The following is a 21,259-nucleotide window of genomic DNA, read 5'->3' on the forward strand; positions in this document are numbered from 1 at the left end:
ATGCAAAAGAAAATAGAAATAATGTTTGAAAAATTATTAATTCAAGTTATTTTAATGTAAAATATTAATTATTTTTATATTTATGAAAATTATATAAAGTTAAAATGAAAATATACATAAAATACGAAAGTCAATATATACATAATATATGGAATATATTATACATTATGTGTGATATTATACAAAGTATTATTAATTTCATTCTGAAATCTTATAATAGAGCACTATAATCATTCATTTATTGAATCTAATGAGAAAATAAGAGTGACAACAGATGTCAGTGGAAGATTGAAAGTTTGTAGTTTTTGACTCGAGATCCGTAAATTTGTAAGCGAGAAAAAAGTCAAATCCTTAGAGGTCGTAACATTGCATTTCACTGTAATCGAATGCAAATTTTAAAAATAGGAAAAGACAAGCCAAGCGACACTGTATCTTTGAACTAACTTAACTCTACAATAGGCTATTTGTTATTTTTCCCCCCCACCACTGAATTTCCCCCACTATACATTCGCCTTGTAGAATTTTTCTCTGTAACGGTGGTCCATATCCATTTACGTCAAGTATAAACTGTTTCCACTTGTAAAAGGAGATATTATTTAATGTCGAAAATGTAAATTTCTTCATTCTACTGTTTGAGAACTATTTGTGTGATATTACAATTGCTAGAGACTATCTAGAGAATTAATTTGGTTTTTAAATACGAGATGTCGCTTCAATAAATGTTGTCACTTGTTGCCGTTATTTTGCCGGCGTTGTAAGTTGCAAGAAACGATTTGAATAGTTTTAACTACCACTTTTGTGATATGGCTGTAGTTTCTAATGTTAATTTACAACTCTTACTTAAAATTTCCTCATGCCTGCTGTGCATAAATAATTAGTACGAGTATCGCGATCTACACTGTAATAGTAAACGATCTTAAATATATAGATAATAAGTAATTGCTGATAAAAGATGCAGAAAGATAATATGGGAACGCCGAAGCTGCGTCGAGTTAAGAGGTAAAATAGAAAGGAATTTATTTTCTTTTAACTTTTCTAATTTAACAGATTTTGTATATTTTTAGGACACACTGTGGCTCTGTACCAGACTTATTAAATAAGAACACAGTGAATACCACAACAACTTCCATTCGCCCAACTAGTTCTCGTCAGAGATCAACAATGGCTCCATCTGATTTTTCTTTATCACAGAGTGGTAAGAATAAAGAATTTTCTTTCAGTTTCTCAGTAAAATCTAACTGTTCAATATGTAACATATTTATCGGTTTAACGATCTAGGTATGTCAAGAAATCTATTAATGGATCGATCATTAATGATTCCCACTCATCTATCCATGGACAGAGATACTGAATGCAATGATACAGAGTTAAAACTTCTTTACGATGAATATTTACGAAACATAATGACAGAAATTATTCTACAAAAGAAAACAGAAGAGACGGAGAAATTACTTTTATCACAATTAGCAACAATTGCTAAAGAAGTTGAGCATAATGAAGAGAAATTATTTAAATTGAAAACTAGAGAAATAGATATAATAAATTTAACCAAGTTGCAAAATGATCTAGATTCACAAATTGAAAGGAGTAAGTCTATTGGTAAGTTTGAGATTAAATGTTTATATCTTTGAAATTACTATGTCATTAGGTGCATCTTTAAAGACAATTAATTTTTATTTTAACTGCAGGAAATAAGGATATCAAACAGCTCGAAGACATTTTATCTCTGTTACACTCTCTTCTACAATGTTTTGATATACTTCCCTGCAGTAATATAGTTCTTCCCGAGACGTCCAACCAATGGGAAGAAACAATCAAAGCTTTAAAATCGTGTGGAGATACTTTAAAGTCTATTACAGATATGACTGAAACAACGAACGATTCTTATCAACGTATTAATAATGGTATTAAAGATTTCTCGAATACTTACAGTACTACCCAAAATCATTACGAAAGGTATGCAAGTAAAAGTTTTCGCTCTCTACAATTACATTACTTAATGCTTTCAAATAAACGTTATTACGTTTCTAGGTTGGGGAAAGAAATTTGTGAGTTACAAGCTCTTGTTCTGAAAACCACATCCTTGTCTTTAGCGCGAAACCGTGATTAAACGAGTACTAAACAATTTTTTAATACTACAATATTAGATTTTGCATTCAATGTGTACGATAAGAATTTTGTCTTTTACTTTAAAATATTTTTATACAAAGATCATATTTTTATAATATTTCATATTTATAAACAGAAAGTTGTAAGTATTATGTTTATACATTTGAAATAAAGTCTAATTTGCAAGTTTGCTACAAATTTTTAAATTCCTCTTACATTTGCAATAAGTATGTACACACATATAACGCTGTGTCCACTTTTGTAACAAAATTATTTCATGTACGATAATTCCAAAGTATACGTCGCCATATTTCGAAAATTAGTATGACACTTTAATTAACGATCACGATCATTAGCTATTGGAACAATGTTTGTATTCGTTTCGTTGAAACGAAAGATAACCAGTGTCACCAAAACAAAAGGAGCCTTTTGATAATATTCATTCGTTTCGAAAAATCTAACAAAAGACTATCGCGATGAATTTTCCGAAATACGCGTTTCACCATCGAACGAGAATAGCGCTGCTGACGGAATTTCTTTGAAATCATCTCGTATCCGCTGATTGGCGAACTGAAAGATGGGGTTGGAAGCGCCGTCTACGCATGACCGCGGCCCCTCGCCATATTTAATTTTTCCCCAAATTTTGCAAGCGTGTACCGCAAAGAAAATCAGACGAACAAAGATCGTGCTCGAGCCGGCGATTGATTCGTGTAATTCGGACGCGGGCGCAGAATGTCGTTGATTTCGATATTTCGAAAGGAACTCGTTGGGAGCAGCGCGGCGCAGGTCGCGATACTCGCGTGCATCCAACCCCCGCGGATTTTTCCTCGGCCGCGCGCGATTTTATTCTGCGCATGGAAAGCAATTTTGCCCAATCATAAATAGGGCTATTGTGGGGGGATGGTGTATGCTGCTGGCGCATTTCATACATCCGAGTGTAATGGTAACCAGATAGAGGCGTCGCGCGGGGCTATCAGCCGGTTAGCATCGTAAATACGTTACTACTTACTTCCGCCGAAAAATTTCTCGTCTCCCACTCTCGATCCTTTTCCCTTTCCGTTTCTCCCTGTCTCTTTATCGCGCCGTCCTATATATATTTTTTTCTTTCTCAATTTCCCGTCTCTCTTGTCCCGTGCTCGCTCTCTCACTCTGTCTCGCCCTCTCGTGCGGTACTACCTTTTTTTCTCGCGGCGTGGAAAGCTTATGTACGACGTAGTCTGTGCACGGAACGCGAGTAACGGCGTGATACACGACACGTCGCGCGCGCGCGCGCGCACCGTCTCCTACGTACGCCCGTGTGTGTGGTAAATCGTGTTTGTGCGTGCGAGCGAACGGCCGAGCGAGTGATCTGTGACGTCAGTGGTCCGATCGGTTGTCACCTGTCAAGCCGTCGTATTCCTCGTCTTACCTCGACTTTCTCTTTCTCTCCGACCAATCCACGTCCTTCCTCCCTCTCTTTCCCTCTTACGCGCCGCCAGCTATCAGTATCTCTGTCTTCTGCTCTCTCACTTTTGCTCCCTCTTTTATCCCGCTGCACTCATACCAACCAACCCTCGTGTCGACCACGCAATCCGATCTATTTCCCTCCCTCTTCTACCCCTGTCCCCCCCTCTTCACCACCGAGTACCAGCAGCAACTAACCCCCTCTCCGCTTAACCCTCGCGGTTCCTCCCTCTCACCCTGTCGTTTCTTCCGTCCACCACCCACCTTCTACCCACCCTCCTCCCTTCTGTTCACCCCATCTCCTCGGTTCCTCATCTTGCTCTCTCTCTCTCTCTCTCTTCCCCTCTCATCGGTGTGCCAGCTTCCATCCTTGCCCACCCATTTTCTCTCGCTCTTTTTAGCAGTGAAGCCAGTGGCGTAGCCAGGATTTCTCTGACGCTAAGGAGAACATTCCGTTCGTCGGGGGACATGACGCCGAGCAGTAAACGATATAACGCTCGATACACTCGTAAGCGACGTATCCCCGTACACCGAAGAAACGATGTACCTTGAAGGGTTAGGTTCGCAGGGACGAAGAAAGAAAAGGAAAAAAAGAAAAAAAAAAGAAAAGAAACAATTCGGTATCTCTCGTACGGGAACCTGTTTCCAGAAACCGTAACAACCGTCGTGAATTTCGATCGAGGGAAAACGTCCACGAGGGCTACACCACTGGCCGGAAACGTGTAACTGTTCCGTCCGTCTCTTTCGAGCAACCAAAGTGCACCCTTACCGCCGGTTCCCTTTCCCCTTTTATCCAGGGTGGTGTAGCCAGTCCCGCTCGCCCTTCCTGGTCGCCTCTCTGCCGGCCCGAAAACCGAGCCTTTGAAGCTGCGACCGGCACCCACCGACTCCCCCCACCCTCCCCAACGTTTCCCTCCCCCCGTCCCCACCGTTCGCCTCTCGCCCAACCGCCCACCCTTCTATCCCGTGAACCCGGTCTCCGGGCTACCACCCCACCGATATGCGCCCCGCTCGCTCTGCTCGCCGCGACGACCGCAGACACAAAAACAATAACAAATCGATTCGCGAGGGCAATGGGAAGGGGTCAGCGAGGTAGGACGACGCGCGCGGAGAGGGAGAGGGGGCTGTTGTATATCTCTGTCCGTCTCTGGCCGTGCTCCCTTCGTCGCTGTCTCTCTTTTACGCTCGTACCCCCGTCGTCCCTCTTTCTGGATATTGTATAGAGAACGTTATGCTAAAGTATGCATGCACGAGGGTCGGTCCAATGGTCAGGAATCTCGCGAGTTCGTTCTGCGGCAGCACGTATCCGGACGTATTTCTCTCGGCGCGGCTCGCGGGCCGCGTGCACGTCACTCGTAGCCGCGGTGCTGCTGCGTAACTTCCGGTCGACCGGTAACGCGGAGAGATCGGCTGCTTCTCGCTCGTACCGGGCCACCGTAACCGGGGGATGATTTACCGTAATGACGATCGGCCTGAATTGCGGTAGGCCGCCGGACGGGCATCCGTAAGAGGAATAAATTTTATTACATTTTACGAAAAATAGTCTCGAGGCTCGTACGAGTGGAAGGAAATAATGGGACCGGGAGAGCCTAATCGAGATTCGTTACGTTTCCGGTCACGGTGTTTGGGTACTGTTCGGTACAATTACACGAGAACGAGTATTCTAACGTATCTTTAGTTAACGGTATTTTTCGTAGAGAGTTAATTGTCGTTTGTAGGAGGTACGTACGTTTTTTGGTAAGTTGAATACTATTACAGAATACGTGTCGGGTTGTTCGGAAAGTTATTTCGTTCTCTAAAATGGAGAATATATGATTTAATAAAATGTTTACACCGTGTTTCATTTTCACCAAAAAAAAAAAAAAAAAAAAAACGAAACGACTTTTCGAACAACCCAATATAATTTGTATGTATGTATATATATTTGTGTAAGTCACAAACAATAATCTGCTCACGAACGAGGAAACGTGTCTAAGGTTTTTGAACGTTCAGGTTGTATAAATTATACGTAGATCGTATTTCGAGCACAATCGTTCACTGTACGAATTGTAATTTTCTTTCTCTTGTCGCGTATCATTTATCCGCGACGCACCTACATTCGTATTTATTTGTAATTATTTTATCAAACTTCTGCGTTACGTTACGATAACGCGTACGCGTGTAATTTATACTACACGGCGTTACCATCATTTTTTATCTCGGAAGTAGATCTTTGTTCGCGACTCGTATACACGTACAATATATAAATTTTGTAACTTCGCGCAACCTAGAAAAAGTAACGTAACCAAAATTATTCTAGGTTTTCGTTTTTGCGGCACAATACCGCGAAACATCCGAACAGTGCGACCGAGAAACGTTTTGTATAAATAAATGTAACGAAGCTCGAGAACGGACATGTCGGTCTTATTATTTTATTACAATTTGTTCCACCAGTGCTGAGAACACGTTTCGGTTGATGCTTCGTTTGCATTATTTTTCAATTTCTTTTTATTTAGCGATTATTGATAAGCTTGCTTGCTCGCTCGCTTCCTGAATCCGTCAAAGGATCCTTCGCGATGCAGACCCATTAACGACGCCGCTGTCGATTCGTTCTAAGGGTGGCTTCTTACGATTTTGTACTTCACCTTTCTCCATTTTTTTCTCTTTCTTTCTTTGCCTTGCTTCTCCGCGATAAAGTTGCCCAAGCGTATTTGCATGCTTAAACGATCGTCAATAGGAGAACAAGTACCAACATCTGTTTCGCGAGAAATGTCGAGAAGAGACGACTTCGAGGGGTTTCTTTCGTCGAGTACGATTCCGCGTGAAACGACGAAAGGAAATTTTGCTTTCGACGGTAGAAACTTTTCTACAAGGGAGTCGATCGAGAACAATCGCGAGAAATTTGTTATTTTATACAAAGAGGGGGAATTATCTTTCGGACAATTCGTTAGTTGGAGTGTTTCGACGGTGGAAACTTTTCTATCGGCGAATCGATCGAAAACAATCGCGAGAAATTTGTTATTTTATACCGAGAGGGGCAATTATCTTTCGAACAATTCGTTAGTTGGAGTCTTTGACATTTCTACTAGCGAATCGATCGAAAACAATCGCGAGAAATTTGTTATTTTATACAAAGAAGGAAAATCATCTTTCGGACAATTCGTTAGTTGAAGTCTTTGACTTTTCTACTAGCGAATCGATCGAAAACAATCGCGAGAAAATTGTTAGTTTATACCAAGATGGGGAATTATCTTTCGGACAATTCGTTAGTTGGATTCGATTGGTCCGATTCCGACGAACTTCTTTCACTAGCGCGAATAAAATTTCGTTGGATTGTGCGCGCAGTATTCTTCCGGATCCACTGTCGGAAATTACATCGCGTACACCGATTCCCGTGACCTAATATCGAAATGCACTTTACCGTTTTACATTTTACGTTACGCCGGAATGGAATATACGTGCGAAAGTTCTTCCGTTATTTCTTATCGGTTTCTTGGGTTGCACGTATTTGTGTCTATCTCGACACCATGTGTTAACGAAACCAGTATCGATCGCGAGTAAATACGTACCTTGATCGATCCAAACGATAGATACATCGAAATGTCGCGAGTAACAGAACCATTGACTACAACGTCTTTCTTGTTTCGATATTTAAACTTCGATAGGAACGTGGAACAAATTTGGAAATTTTTCAAAAGCGACTTCTTCGGTTCGTAACTACCATTGTTACGCGATTCATCGATTTTATCTCGTAGTTTGCGCGGAAATACACAAAATGAGATACACTTTCCCCGTATTATTTCATTTCGTTAAATTATTCCGATAGTCTCGAAGACCGGCTGAAAATTATTACCGTTATTGATACATAATTATTATCGTTATCGGTCCGATGGTAAATATCATTATTAATATTGTTTCCCATGGATAGTTACGTTCAACCATTGCCGATGATAGAGTTTATTTATTTTTACGCCCAAAGAAAGTAAATGGATCCTGTGTTATTTTTCATCGGAGCGTATAAAAATTTTTTACCCTTTGTTCCCCGGGGATATTATTTTGGATGTATGGTCGCAAAAAAACGATGGAGAATTCGTTACCAGTGATTTTTCTACACTGTTCGCGCTATTATCGTTCGATTTGTATTGCAAATAACGGTAACGAGGCAACGTGCCTTGTTTATACTGTACACACTCGGTGATTGGTAAATCCTTTAACGAACGTCAAGACGCGCATCTATTTTCAACAGGAGTGTTTCGATATTCGTCGTTCCTCGTTTCATTACGCTGGGAACCTTTTATTAGCTTTACATCGGTATCGACGAACTGTCAATGAACACACACACACATATATATATGTATATATATATATATATATATATATATATATTCACCCGTCGCATAACCGCCACGCTAATTTAACGAACGAAATTTTCGTTCCGCGGACTGTACGTCTCGCAAAACGGCCGATCGATGGATTTATTAGTCGAGACATTTGTTGCGTTATTTTTACGCCGGATCCGCAGGGATAAACGAGGACGCGACGTCAAACTTCCGCAATCAAAAGTCCTCCGAGTTCGTTTGGGAAATTTTTAAACGCGAAACGGTCATTAAAATGATTACCGTTTGCCCCCGGACAGTTTTACGAGTAATGAGCGCCGGCGAAGTTTTGCAAATAATGAGTTCAGGGCTTGTCCATTTGCGGGACTCGCTTATTAAACATTACAAAACGCGTTGCAATTACGCGAGCGTTTCCGCTCGTGAAAATTCCACGAATGTTTCTCGTTTTGTCCCTCGACCGCGCGCGGGGGTGCTCGGGAAACAGGTAAGTAGAAGCGCGGAGGGGGAAAGAGGGGAGGGGGAGGAGCAAATATTGAATAAACGGAATTCGTTCGCGGTTCGCTTTTTTTTCCTCCGCGTAAAAATATAACAATCGAACCGCGTGCTCGCGTTGGACGCGATCGTCGCAACCGAAGTCTAGGAAAGAAATATTTTCTCGAATCTTGGGGTGGGGGGGCCGAGACGCGACCCCCCACCACTATCGTTCGGGCACGATCGAGCACACGATTCCCCCGATCGTTGCGAGTACGATTCCCGTGATTTCGACGAGAGAGGCGCGAAATCGTGCACGCGTATCCCCTCCACTGCTCTCTGACCCCCTCTCCGTGGCCCCGTTCCCCCCACCCGTTACGAAAATCCGTTGTAATCTCGCCACGCGGCACGGTGCGGCGCGGCGCGGCTCGCGAGCCATTTTCATTTCATGAAAATTATCTTCCGTTAATTCATTAAGTACCGTATTGGAGGAATCGGCCCCGTGAAAAGCAAACGCGCATTAACGTGCGCGCGCGCTCGCTCGCTCGCTCGCGATAATTACGTCTCCGGGTTGCACGGTTTCGTATTACTTTCATCAGTTACCGATAACATTCCTACACAATTCGACGCTACGGACTCCATTATCGATGCGAGAAATATTTTCCACCACACTACCCCCACCCTCGTTGTTCGTAACCTCGCCAATTCGCTCCTACGGTTGTCTATTCGGTTGTCCTGTCCCCCCTCTTCTTCTTCTTCTTCTTCTTCATTGTCCTCTTCCTCGAGACCCGGACCGACAACCGTTTTGTCACGGTATAATAATTGTTGTCCCGCGAGAGAACCTGTTCGCTTCGTATCCGTCCCTGTACCAACCGGTAATTGCTAAACGATCGATGTCTCCTTAGATGGAGGATCTTATTCTTTATTAACCGACGACGCTATTTCGGTCTGACCGACGCGTAATCCCATCAATGTTTCACGATCGCGAAATTCGTCTAGCTATCGTGTAACAGACACCGCGGCGTGCCAATCCAGCGACCAATGGAATATCGTCTTTCCCATTAAACGGTCGCGCTATTTTCGATTCCCGTTTTTAAACGCGTCACCGTTCGGTGGGGTCGTTACGGTTTCCGAACGGTGACATCCGATCGCGCGGGAAAAACGGCACGCGCGGGGCCGATTTAATTGTTTTCGTGTCCCCCGGCTGTTGTTCACCGACACGTACACCGGGCGTGTATGCCGCGTTCGTCGAATACAGGGATCGGTGGCCGCGATCGGGCGCTACCCCGACTGACACAATTTTGCGAACGGTTCCAGATGGAATATGGGATCTGGAGTCTTCACGCCGCGGGTGAACTTTGGGGTGACCCGCGTCTCGCCCGAAGGCACCCGATTCTGCCACCAAGCGCGACGCAGCTCCTGCCGAGGGCTGCATTCGCCCTGAGCGCCCTTCATCGGCCACCGGACATGGTGCCGTTACCGCTGACGTCGCCCGGACCGCCGTACGGGCCCATGGAACTGGTCACGAAACCCACCGCCGTCACCGGCGAGGGGGACACCGGGAAAAAGGACGGGGAACGGGACGACGAGCAGCAACAACGCGACGACAACGAAGGAAACATCGAAAAACCGGACGAGAACGATAATCAGGTATAACACCGTGGGAAGTTCTCTCTTATTCTTTTTTTTCTTTATTCCAATGGGGGGTTCTCGAATCGGTCCCAGACGGTCGTGCGTCTCGGAGGGAACGTATATCAAATTCGTCGTTAGTTTCGAATATTTTTTTTCGCATATTTTTGTGAATACTTTCAAAAATGAAGAAGGGGATGCGTAGAGGATACATATTCTAGTTTGTGGCGAAGGAAAAATTAAATTTGTTATTGGTCCTGGTGAGAACTTTATTCTACGCGAATGTTTTTTTTTTCATATTTTTGTAAATATTTTCAAAAATAGAGAAGAGGAGTATATTCTAGATCGTGGCGAAGGATCCTTTGATTCGAGGGGGTGGTATTTTTTACGGAGGAAGTATTAAATTTGTTATTGGTCCTGGTGAGAACTTTATTCTACGCGAATGTTTTTTTTTCATATTTTTGTAAATATTTTCAAAAATAGAGAAGAGGAGTACATTCTAGTTCGTGGCGAAGGATTCTTTGATTCAAGGGAATGGTATTTCTAACAGGGAAAATATTAAATTTGTTATTGGTCCTGGTAAGTATATTTTGGTTTTTTAATATTTTTTGCAAAGTTACATTCACCCAGGAAAGAAGAACACTTTAATCCAGATGCTACTTTTCGGGTTCGTAAATATTGTATTAAATTCTGAGGAGGATCTCGAACCACCGGTTAAAAATATTTGTAAAATACTCGATTGGTTCGTAGTTCGAGATTCCAATTCGATGTTAATTTCGTTTGTCGGGAAACGTTACCTCGAAGCGTTTCATCGGGGTTGTGTGTACGTAAAAATCGAAATATCTGCACGCTAATGCGTTACTTTTATGTTCGATGAAAATTGCGATCAAAGTCCGTAAGATATTCAGGATTCGGGGGTTTTGCAGTTAACGTCGTCCGCGGCGGAACGAAAATCGTGTCCTTTTGGAAGAGGTTCACGGCATTTTGCCAGCGATATAGCTAACTTCATCGTTGGATACTGATTATCAGTATCGGTGTACTTTTAAATCACAGTTGGAAATAGCTACGATGCCGGTGGAACGTTGAAAATCTTTTCCAAAAGGACCATGGATTACATCAGATATATTCGAAATAATATCAACCGTTGAAAGCCTGGAGATTTAAAGGATTACGAGTAGGATGACGGATCGATGAATAAGTAATTCTTTGTATATTTTGTTCAAAATCGGATACACAGTGTCATCGAGTATTTATTCATTACCTAAAAGTCCACGCGGGAAACAACGAATGTGTTGAATTTCGTTAAAAAATTCTACTTCGTGCAAAGATAGAACGTCGCGATGAAAATCTGATCGACCGGTGAAAAAATTATGCGATCGCCAAATCGTTCGAAATGGAATAAGCAAACAAGTTGTATTTTCATCGGCGTTGGTGTCGCTATTTTTAAGCTTACGAACTTTTTTGCTTTATTTTTATTGTTCAATTTTTCGTATCGGTTCACAATTTCGCGTTGTATTTTTATTCCGTATTTTTTTCGCATTTCCGCGAACAGAAGTCCACAAGTTTTTCGAGAAAAAAATGCGCCTCCACCGTTAACGACACCGATAATAATAACGATTTAACAATTTCCTGTTTTTTTTTTTATTTAAGCGAATATACCGTGATCGAATATCTCTTCCACCGATCGTTCGGATAGTTTTCGAGACGTTACACACGATCGGTTGTCGTTTTTACAGGAGTCAAAATTTGTTCGAAAAATTTGGTAAATTTTCAGTTCAACGAAAGTAATTTTCAATGGTAGTTCAAACGTTCGATAAAGTTGCACGTTCGTCTCTGTGCAAAAATCCGCAGAATCGTCTTATTCTTCGATCCGTGGATTCGGCGTAATCCCTTAAGTTGGAATAAAAATTGATGACGCAATCAGTTTCTTCTTGATTATACAGACCTCCGTACCAAAAGAAAACAACGACAACGAAGATGCCGGGGAGGATAGCGACAGCGGAAGTACAAACAGTTCCCATCGTTCGGCCAACAATAATCTTTCGACGAAGCTGCTGGATCCGATGGCTTACCTAGCTTTCGATAAGGTACGTCGGGTTCGATCGACCACGTGAATTTCGCAAAAGGAAAGACGAAACGATCGAAAAGAGATAAAAACGTCACGGAAATACGAAATAGACGAAGTAACCGGTTAGGATGGAGCAACGACGTAGGGAACCTCGTTTAAAGTACCATTTCGTGGTTCGTTCGACCACACCTCGAAGCGATGGATTTTCTCGTCGATGGAACGAATTGTGTTAATTGAATCTCGGGTCGGTTAATCGTTTGGAGAATCGAGCGACTATTTTAGATCTCGGTCGCAAAAAGTGTCCACGATTTCTTTCCACCGTCGTGAATATGCAAATGCGGGATTGATCGTTGTTTAAATATTCCGATCGTTTCGTTCGGAAATAAATCGCGACGCTTGGAAATAAATCTATTAAACTCCCCAGCGTGGATAAATGTATCGTTAGCCGTGCAATGTTTGCTCGCGAAACGGTTCGAAGATCCACTTTTATTCTTTCGTCGTCGCGGAGAAACTTTCTTCGCGGCAGTGTTCCATCACGCGTCTCAAGTTTGACGCTAGAAAAACTGAATAGCGTCTACCGTAAAATTCTGTCACGTACGTTGCACACCCTTGGATTTATTTCACAGTTACTGCCCACTTTTTCGCGCGAAAGTGACTTAGACCGTTGATCCGAAAGAGAATCCTTTCTTTATCGCGTACATACAGAATATCTCCTTTTAAAAGAAACTCTATGAAAAATACCAACTCGCACCGTAAATGACGCTTCTTTCATACTTTTAGAAGATGGTAGACAGCGTACTTACGATCGTTGGTCACCTCTACTCGGTCTCCTACGTTCTCAACAAAATTTTACCGTCCGTTTATTCGTTTCTCAATTCTCCTTTCGCAAGGAACCAACCTAACCCTTTGCACTCGAAGATTCCTCCATCGCGATGAATCGGTCGACGAAATTTCTAGGAAGAAGAATTGTATACAATAATTTTTCATTCAGCCTTTTCGTTCTTATCCTTTCATATATTTTCGCATTTTAGAAGACAGAGATGACATTCGAACAAGTCTCTTTCAACGAGTCTTTCGAACGAGTCTTCGTCAATTCTAGGACGATCGGGAGTCGTTTTTCGAGCGCAAAGGGTTACGTTTGAAGATTTTTTACGTGTTTTGATATTTCGATTTTCCAATAGGAAGGAACGGTGACGCCGGTGCTAAATGGTTGGGTACTCGGGGCGTATACCGCCATGCTCGGAAGACTGTCCGCGGCGACGGCGGCCCTCGAGGCTACAGAGATCCCGAACATTCCCTCCGACAGCGATTCGGAGAGCGAACATTCGTCTTACACCGAGAAGTATGCATCCTATCCCGGTTACCAACCCTTTCCACACCGAGTGGCTTACAACGGAACCTACTTAATGCGGTGCCGGGCGCACGAGGCGTTTAAATTCTTCTTTATCCCGGCGTGTCGGATAAGCCGCGTGGACGTTCGAAGCCACAGAGAACAACCCTATGCACCACACCGCACCTCGCCCACCCCTTTTCCGGTTCCAAGTCAGTGCCGTGAAATTACATCGAGCACACCGTGGGCAAAAGGCGTTCAAGTGCGGTCCGTGTTATTTAACGCGTCGCGAAATCGATAAAACGAAACCGACGAATCGGAGTCGAACCGGAGAAGGCAAATCGTTCTTTCTGTCAGACGATACGCGAATACCGCTTTTCAGATACCGTGGACCATCCCGGATAAATAATGCAGTAAATCAACGGCTACGAGGGATATTGATCGATACTGAGTTATGGGGAGATTCGCGCGTACCGATTACGAAAGTTTCGAACGTTTTTCTGATACCTCGGCTCGGTGAACTCGAAGCAGAGGACGTTTTCTTTTTCGATGGGGGGAACGTTGGTCCCCGTACCACGTCTGGGTCTTCTCGGACCCAGGGGGAACTTTACAACGTTCAATCATACCGTTGGTAAAGCTTTTATTTGGAAATTGAAAAAAGTACGATATACATAGAACGTTTTCTTTTTCGATGGGGGAACGTTAGGCCTCGTACCACGTCTGGGTCTTCTCGGACCCAGAGGGAGCTTCGCAACGTTCAATTATACCGTTGGTACAGCTTTCGGAAGCTTCGAAAAGTCTTCGTTCGAAATATGTGTGCGAACGAAGTCAAATTACGGGTCCATTTGGACCCAGTTTTGCGAGGGTCAGTCACGCTTGAACGACACAATGTTAGGAAATTCGGTTCGAGTTTAATGATTATTTTGCAAATGATTTCGTTGCACGAACGCACGATTATTATTGTAAAGGATGATTCTCTCGTCAGAGGACACAAAGACAATGCTGCCGCCTAATCGCTCCAGCGATAATCCCGTGCGAGATCACCTTACAATCACAGATACAAGTACGGCAGTTCACGTTGCAGTGGCCGTTGTTAACCAACCGATGACGCAACAGGGACATCGGCCATTTCATCATTATATACAAACACGGGATTATCGCTGGGGTGATAAGGCTCTTTGAGCCCATTGGTGAGAGAATCACCTTGCGTAACATATCGGTGTAAGGTACTCCTACTGTCCGTCTGCCGCCAAATTGCAAACGAGTGTTTACATTCTCATTATAGTTTACAGCGTATCCCTACCAACGCGCGTATTGTCGCAATTGGCCGCTGTCGATCTTTTTCACCGTTCTGGTGAAGCATCCACCGAACTTGCAGACTGTAAACTAGAGTGGAGGTAAACATTCGTTTGCCGTTTTGTCGCGGAGGAACAGTAGACTGACTATTCTTATCAACAGTTCGTTACTTCGATTCCTTTGACTTCGCCAAAGGAAAGCAACGATTGCAAAGTAACTAGTGTGAATCAGAGCAAAGATGTAAACACTTGTTTGCCGTTTTGTCGTGAAGGAACAGTAGATTGACTATTCTTATCAACAATTCGTTACTTCGATTCCTTTGACTTCGCCAAAGGAAAGTAACGATTGCAAAGTAACTGGTATGAATCAGAGCGAGGATGTAAATACTCGTTTGCTGTTTTGGCATCGATGGACAGTAGACTATTCTTATCAAGAAATCGTTACTTCGATTCCTTTACCTTTACCCAAAGAAAGTAACCGCAGGAAAACCGATACGTTTTCCTCGCGGCAAGGACGTAGGTGTACGACTGGTTGATGTTCCCCAGACGCTAAAACTAAACGTTGTCCGTACGTTGGAATCGATTTCCAGGTCGCGAGGAAGCAGTCCAAACGTGAGCAACGCTCATCGCGGTTACTCCTGCGGTTCCTGCGATGTGGTCGCACCGACGAGACCGGCGCTACGGAAGCACATCGTCGACTGTCATCCACCAGTTTCCAGCACGGAAACCGGTGAAACGAAGAGTTGTCCGTCCTCGGGCTGTGACTTCATAACGAGCAGCAGATGCGAAATGGAGACCCACGTGGCCGCCCACGTGGCACAGGGGATGACACCGACCGGGAAGAAGCGAAGCTTGGCATTGCAACGCGTCAGGTATAGGTACTTAAAAATTTCCTCCAACTTTCTATCAATATCCGTTCGTTGAATTTGCGAGCGCGAGTACCTCGAAGCTCGATTCGGAATAAACGTTGGATTTCACGGAACTTTCAACCGATTAGGAAGCGTCATGAGTTCGATGAGAGTGTGCAGGTTTAATCCTCCTCCTGAAATAGAGAATTTTAAACAGGATGTCGACGATTGATTTTCGTTCAACGAAATGGACCCACCGCGATTAAATAAACGATTTCCATTCCGATGTTTTCACCACCAACGACAGGGAACACTTTCTAGAGTATCTTAAATAAGAATACTGTATCACAGAAGACATTCTCTCGAATCATTTTCTTTTTGTTATTTCTTCTTCTTATTTTTTTTTCTTTTAAGAAAACCGTGTTTGCTTCCATAATCGATCGGACAATTGTCACGAAAATCTTACCAAATATTTTACGCCACGAAGCGAAGAATAAAAATATTTTCCCTTCTCGTATCGTACACTCGGACCTGAATCCTATCATACACGCACACACGTGATCGAACATCGTGTCACCAAAGCGGGTTTCCTCTAGTAGCAGAGATAATATATTTTCGATAATATATTTTATATTTTTATGTAATATATTTTCGATAATATATTTTACATTTTTATGCAATATATTTTCGATAATATATTTTATACTTTTATGCAATATATTTCCGATAATATATTTTATATTTTCATGTAACATATTTTCGATAATATAACGCGAGACGAGAAGTGGCCGAATCCGTGGTCGTCGAATCGAGCCGAGAGTGTCCGAATCCGTGGGTAATTCCGACTTATTGTGCTCGTACGTGCGCAGATACGAAAGAGAGGAGTACCGTTGCTCGTTGTGCTCGTACGCCTGCACCATCGAGAAGGCGTTTCAGAGGCATTTAAGGGCACACGCGAAGGGCACAGCACCGGAGACCAGGGTGAGCTGCGCGGTCTGCGGCGCGGACCGATCCTCCGAGGTCGATCTCAGCAGACACATGAGAAGGCATCGCGACGACCGGTACTTTTGCTGTGACATTTGCATTTTCCGCACAGTTCAACTGAAAAAGGTAATACTTCACCCGCCACGGGTGAAAGAATAACTCAGGTGGGAGGGGGCCATCGAAGCCCCTTTTCCGGGAATTTTCAAACACGATATCCGAGTAAAGTCTATGGATTCGGGATTGTTTTTTAGATTCTCATCCGTATAATCCTCGCTCGATCGTAAATCCAACGACGCTCTGACCCCGGATCTTTTGAATTTTTCTAGAACACCAGTATATATTCCATCTCCCCCTTTAATCGAAAGTATCGTTTTATGGAAATACGCGGATCCCCGAATCCATTCAAAATGGATGTACACTGGATCGTGGAAGTTTTCACGATTGCACATTTTATAGAAGAGTCGGTTTTATTTATTCCGAAGCGTTCTAGGGTTTCGAGGAAAATTTAGTCGACGATAGTTTCTTTTGTATACACGCACTCTTTGTTACGAATTAGTAGAAGTTCGAGAAAAACGAAATTAAAAATCAGTTCCTTTCGAGAGCGACGCGAGTAATTATTTTCTCTAAGAAACCAACCGATGAAATTTGAACGTAAAATTATTCGGTAATAACGATTGATATCACGATTCCATGAAAAAGTATGTTTCGTTGAACAAGCGCACGAATCGCAAGAATTACAACGAAAAAATTACGATTTATCGTTAATAGAAATCAGTATCGGTACAGTAGTATTACGAAAACTTTTACACTCTTCCCAAGTTTTTTCATTCGCTGTATCTTCATTACGAGTCCGCGAAAAATTTCACAACGCCCCGAGAAAATGCTCTTGTTACAGATTTCAACGAAAGGTTACAATTGTTTTTGAAATAAACCAAGCTAAAAGTGTACCCGAAACGTCAATTCCATTTTGACGTTTCATGGAAACGCGTGATCGACTAAATTGACCAACTAAAATAACGTGCAATGAATATTGCAATGGAATCTCGATTATTCTAGTTTTTCGTGTTCCACACTATCCGTGACTGACGGTTTATCCAATCTCCTGCCCTTATTTTCATCTTTCGTTTCGTTTCGTAACTATCGTGACATACTTTACGTAAAAAAGAAACCTGTACGATTTTAACTGTCGATCGAACGATGTACCTTGTTGGACTACGCGAGACTATCATAATCGCGTTCGTTCGATCGAGATTAGGATTATGTACCGTGTCAACGACAATCACGTTATTAAGACTACTTGCTTCGTTTTAGCTCATTCGACGTACCTTGTTGGACTTCGCGAGACTATCCTAATCGCGTTCGTTCGACCGAGATTAGGATTACGTACCGTGTCAACGACAACCACGTTATTAAGACTACTTGCTTCGTTTTGGCTCATTCGACGTACCTTGTTGGACTTCGCGAGACTATCCTAATCGCGTTCGTTCGACCGAGTTTAGGATAACGTTACGTGTCAACGACAACCACGTTACTAAGACTACTTGCTTCGTTTTAGCTAATTCAACATCGACGAATGCACACGGGCGAGAAACCGCACCTATGTCCGCACTGCGCGTACAGAAGTGCCCGTCGTGACAACCTACGGAGCCACGTAAGACGAGTCCACAAAAAGGAAAATCTCTATTGCGACACGTTCAGTCCACGCGGTATGCTGCTAACACCTACCATCGGGAGGGAAACCCCCCTCGTGCAGAGTCCGGAACCATCGCCGTCCTCCAACACGGAGTCCACCAACTAGCGAAGTAATCTCGCTGGCAGAAGGAAACACGAACGGTTCGATCGCGAGGGATCGAGAAAATCGTTGTCGTCGTCGTCGTCGTCGTCGCCGCTTCACACGTCCTAACTTTGTCAATACTACGACTTAGGTGTTAGAATCGTGGAGGAGGAGGTTTTACATCGGCAAAGCCAATCGTGCCGTCACCGTTCGAAGCTACCACGGGGGATGATCATCTCGTCGTCGAGATACGAACCTTACGAAATTGAAGAGAATCGTGCCGAAGAATCCGTTCAATGAATCGTGCCGAAGAATCTCGTCTGGAGAATACTTCGAAGGGGACATTGTTACGTTTCGCGAACGTTTCAATTCCATTCCGATCCGTTCGAAGAATTCGTCTTCTCGAAGGGATACGTCTAAGAGGAAACAAAAAGATTTGATAACGCACCGCGAGTTTACGCTCGACGCGGTGCAAACTCGCGAGTTTCGTCGCGAAACTCGAATTTTCAGAGAACCAGTGACGGCCGGAACAGTCAGAAGTTGACGATACTCGATCGTTCTTGAATCGACGAAACCTGCTACGATTTTAAAATATTCATCGGGGGAGTTGTCTTTGGCTTCTCCACCGTCACCTGGAAACGTTCGAATGCTTGCTTTGTCGCAGTTACGATTTGTACATAATTCTAATAACGCGCTGTAAAACGTGACCGAAGACACGGATGAAAGTAAACGAAGAAAGGGAGATAGAAAGAGAGAGAGAGAGAGAGAGAGAGCGTGCAACTTCTGACTAACAACGATTAAGGTTTGCCCATAGTAAATAGGAAACATATAGAGAATTGCATGCGAACATCGATAATTTAATCTAATCTTCAAATTCTAACGAGATCTTATATTAGTCGATTTAATTATCGGAATTCATTCGTTGATCAGACGATGATGAACGAGAATAAAGCTGTGCAATGGTGGTAGAATCGTAAACTAGATTCATAGAGAAACTTTATTTTCTTTATTTTTATTATCGTTACGGGTTACTGTTTCCATTCGATAAGTCTTTCATCGATGCAACGATACAATTTTCGACCTAAAACAAGTATCGCGTAAATATATTTTGTTCCACGGATACAGTTGCCTTGGTTTCTCATTTTCAGTTCTCGGGAATACCTTTCGTGTTTACGTAATTCGGTATCACGAGAATCGATCGAACATGTGGAACTCGTTTCGATGTTTGCGTGTATCTTGATTCGGTTTCTCCATCGGGAAAAGCAATCTCGATTCGTTACTTTCGTTACGATTGTTTTCGTGTTATCGTTTATTCGTTGTTAAAATTTACTAGATTTACCATTTGCATAAAGAGAGATAGAAATTAGAATAAATATATTCGAGGGAATCGAACGTTCTCGTGTCACTCGACGCGTACGAGCCGTTCGAAACATTCGAATCGCCCGCGATACTTCGAGGCGTTCGAATCGTTCGAACTGTTCGAATTACACGGAACAGGGAGGTTCGAGCCGCTCGATAAATACCGAATCGCTCGAATCGTATTCGAGTTGGTCGTAGCGCCCGAGTTTGCACGAGCGAACCGAGTCGCGCCGATCTCGTACGAGAGATCTCGGCTCGGACCACGAGCAACTCGGACGTTCCGAGTTCTCGGTCAGCTCTAAGTGGAAGACTGAAAGTAGGAACGCTTCACGGCGCGTCATCGTCCTTTGTTTCTCTTTGCGTCGATCGCCGTGACTCGAACAGAGAATCAGCGATTCTTAAAGACTGCTATCTTGTACTGATGGCCAAGAGACCGCTCGTGCTCCCCCCGCGGCTAGTTTCGATCGCGTTTCGCGAAATTCCGAAAGTCTTTCGCGGATCGTTCCCAACTGACGAAACAAAGTCACGTAACTCGACATCGAATGAAAATAATAATTCTCACCGTAATACGTAACCGAGGTTTTTTCTCTCCCCCCCTCCGTGAAAGAGTCCATCGGCGCGCACGATTCCGATTCGACGAAAGCACGAGACGATCTCTGGCCTGTGTGAAAGGTGCTATTTTGCAAACATAATTTTACCGTCGCGTCCTCCTGTATTTAAGCTCCGTCTATATATTATAATTGTCCGAGCTATAATTCTGATTGTTAACCGTGTTACCGATAACGATATACATTGTTATTATTACTAATTATTATCATTGCTATTATTACTGTTTAGCGTGTTTACGAGAACGCGGTATTATTCTTACGGGGGTATGTCGCGATCGCAACAGGTATAGCGTACCATATGTTCGTTAACTGAGGGAAGAGTAGTCGAGAGAATTTTATCAAATTTCATAGAGATAGCGATAAGAGGCTCGAAAGTCTTCTGCTGTGGTCAATAAATATAACCGCCTAAATTACGCGAAACAATATGATACTTTCAAGTAATATTATTTAACGTTTTTATATTAACCATTAGAAAGATGGTACAACTATACGAGGAAGGGGGAAGGAGAAGAAAAAAAAAGAAGTGAATAATAATAATAATAATAATAATAATAATAATAATAATAATATTAATAATAATAATATTAATAATAATAATAATACAGAATGCAGGATTTTCCAACGAACCGTAACTTTTCATGTGTCTCAAAGTAACTCTTAAGTCGAAAGTGTGAGCCAGCGAACAATATGATTGGTCTGCAAGCGAGTTCCCGTTGCGCGCACTGGCTTTACTCTATCCTCACTTAACGTCGGATAGGTATTAATAAATGGCAAGTTTTTTCCTCTTTAGGATCGAAGACCGTCCCCAACGATTCTACCGTAAACTTTCTGCTAACGGAAAAAGAAAAGAAAAAAAAAAGAAGAAGAAGAAGAAGAAGAAGAAAGGTGGGGGAGGAGGCGATAAGGCCGATGCCGATCCATATAACATAAATGTGTGTCAATTTTTAATGTATCATAACTGCGTTCTAGTCGGTAACGATTTTTATGGGGAAGAGAACAAGGCACGGGAAGAGGATCTATGCTCC

At 42.9% G+C, this 21,259-nt stretch overlaps 3 protein-coding genes and 1 long non-coding RNA gene across 11 annotated transcripts in view; 2 read left to right on the forward strand and 2 right to left on the reverse strand.

The window, feature by feature from the left end:
* Positions 1–21,259, reverse strand: part of LOC143148647 (polyisoprenoid diphosphate/phosphate phosphohydrolase PLPP6-like) — a 37,680-nt gene that overhangs the window by 2,248 nt on the left and 14,173 nt on the right. Inside the window, exon 1 of one of the 2 annotated variants that reach the window (XM_076315193.1) lies at positions 3,119–3,441. The exons of the other annotated variant lie outside the window; for it this stretch is intronic. The gene's annotated coding sequence lies outside the window, so the exon portion shown is untranslated. Of the gene's footprint in view, positions 1–3,118; positions 3,442–21,259 lie in introns of those variants that run through there. 2 annotated transcript variants of the gene reach the window in all.
* On the forward strand, positions 168–2,301 carry LOC143148645 (uncharacterized). 2 transcript variants are annotated; one of them, XM_076315189.1, is made up of 5 exons: positions 168–999; positions 1,048–1,195; positions 1,279–1,599; positions 1,689–1,956; positions 2,032–2,301. In XM_076315189.1, the coding sequence occupies exons 2-5, from the start codon at positions 1,162–1,164 to the stop codon at positions 2,108–2,110; spliced, it is 702 nt and encodes a 233-aa protein (XP_076171304.1). In that variant the 5' UTR covers positions 168–999; positions 1,048–1,161; the 3' UTR covers positions 2,111–2,301. The 2 variants fall into 2 exon arrangements, with proteins under 2 accessions (XP_076171304.1, XP_076171303.1); XM_076315188.1 differs by having other exon boundaries at positions 1,065–1,195.
* LOC143148649 (uncharacterized) lies at positions 500–3,108 on the reverse strand. Its single transcript, XR_012992557.1, has 3 exons — positions 2,326–3,108; positions 1,931–2,068; positions 500–1,865 (listed from the first exon to the last, which is right to left on the reverse strand). It is a non-coding gene; the product is annotated as an uncharacterized LOC143148649 (long non-coding RNA).
* Positions 3,013–20,672, forward strand: LOC143148641 (uncharacterized). Of its 6 annotated transcripts, none has more exons than XM_076315181.1 (7): positions 3,013–3,089; positions 9,657–9,989; positions 11,912–12,055; positions 13,218–13,378; positions 15,252–15,539; positions 16,379–16,619; positions 18,049–20,672. In XM_076315181.1, the coding sequence occupies exons 2-7, from the start codon at positions 9,657–9,659 to the stop codon at positions 18,289–18,291; spliced, it is 1,410 nt and encodes a 469-aa protein (XP_076171296.1). In that variant the 5' UTR covers positions 3,013–3,089; the 3' UTR covers positions 18,292–20,672. The 6 variants fall into 6 exon arrangements, with proteins under 6 accessions (XP_076171296.1, XP_076171295.1, XP_076171297.1 ...); XM_076315180.1 differs by lacking the exon at positions 3,013–3,089 and adding an exon at positions 4,531–5,289; XM_076315182.1 differs by lacking the exon at positions 3,013–3,089 and adding an exon at positions 4,531–5,056.

Source organism: Ptiloglossa arizonensis, chromosome 6, assembly GCF_051014685.1.
Source record: "Ptiloglossa arizonensis isolate GNS036 chromosome 6, iyPtiAriz1_principal, whole genome shotgun sequence".
In the NCBI taxonomy this organism is placed as follows: Eukaryota; Metazoa; Arthropoda; class Insecta; order Hymenoptera; family Colletidae; genus Ptiloglossa; species Ptiloglossa arizonensis.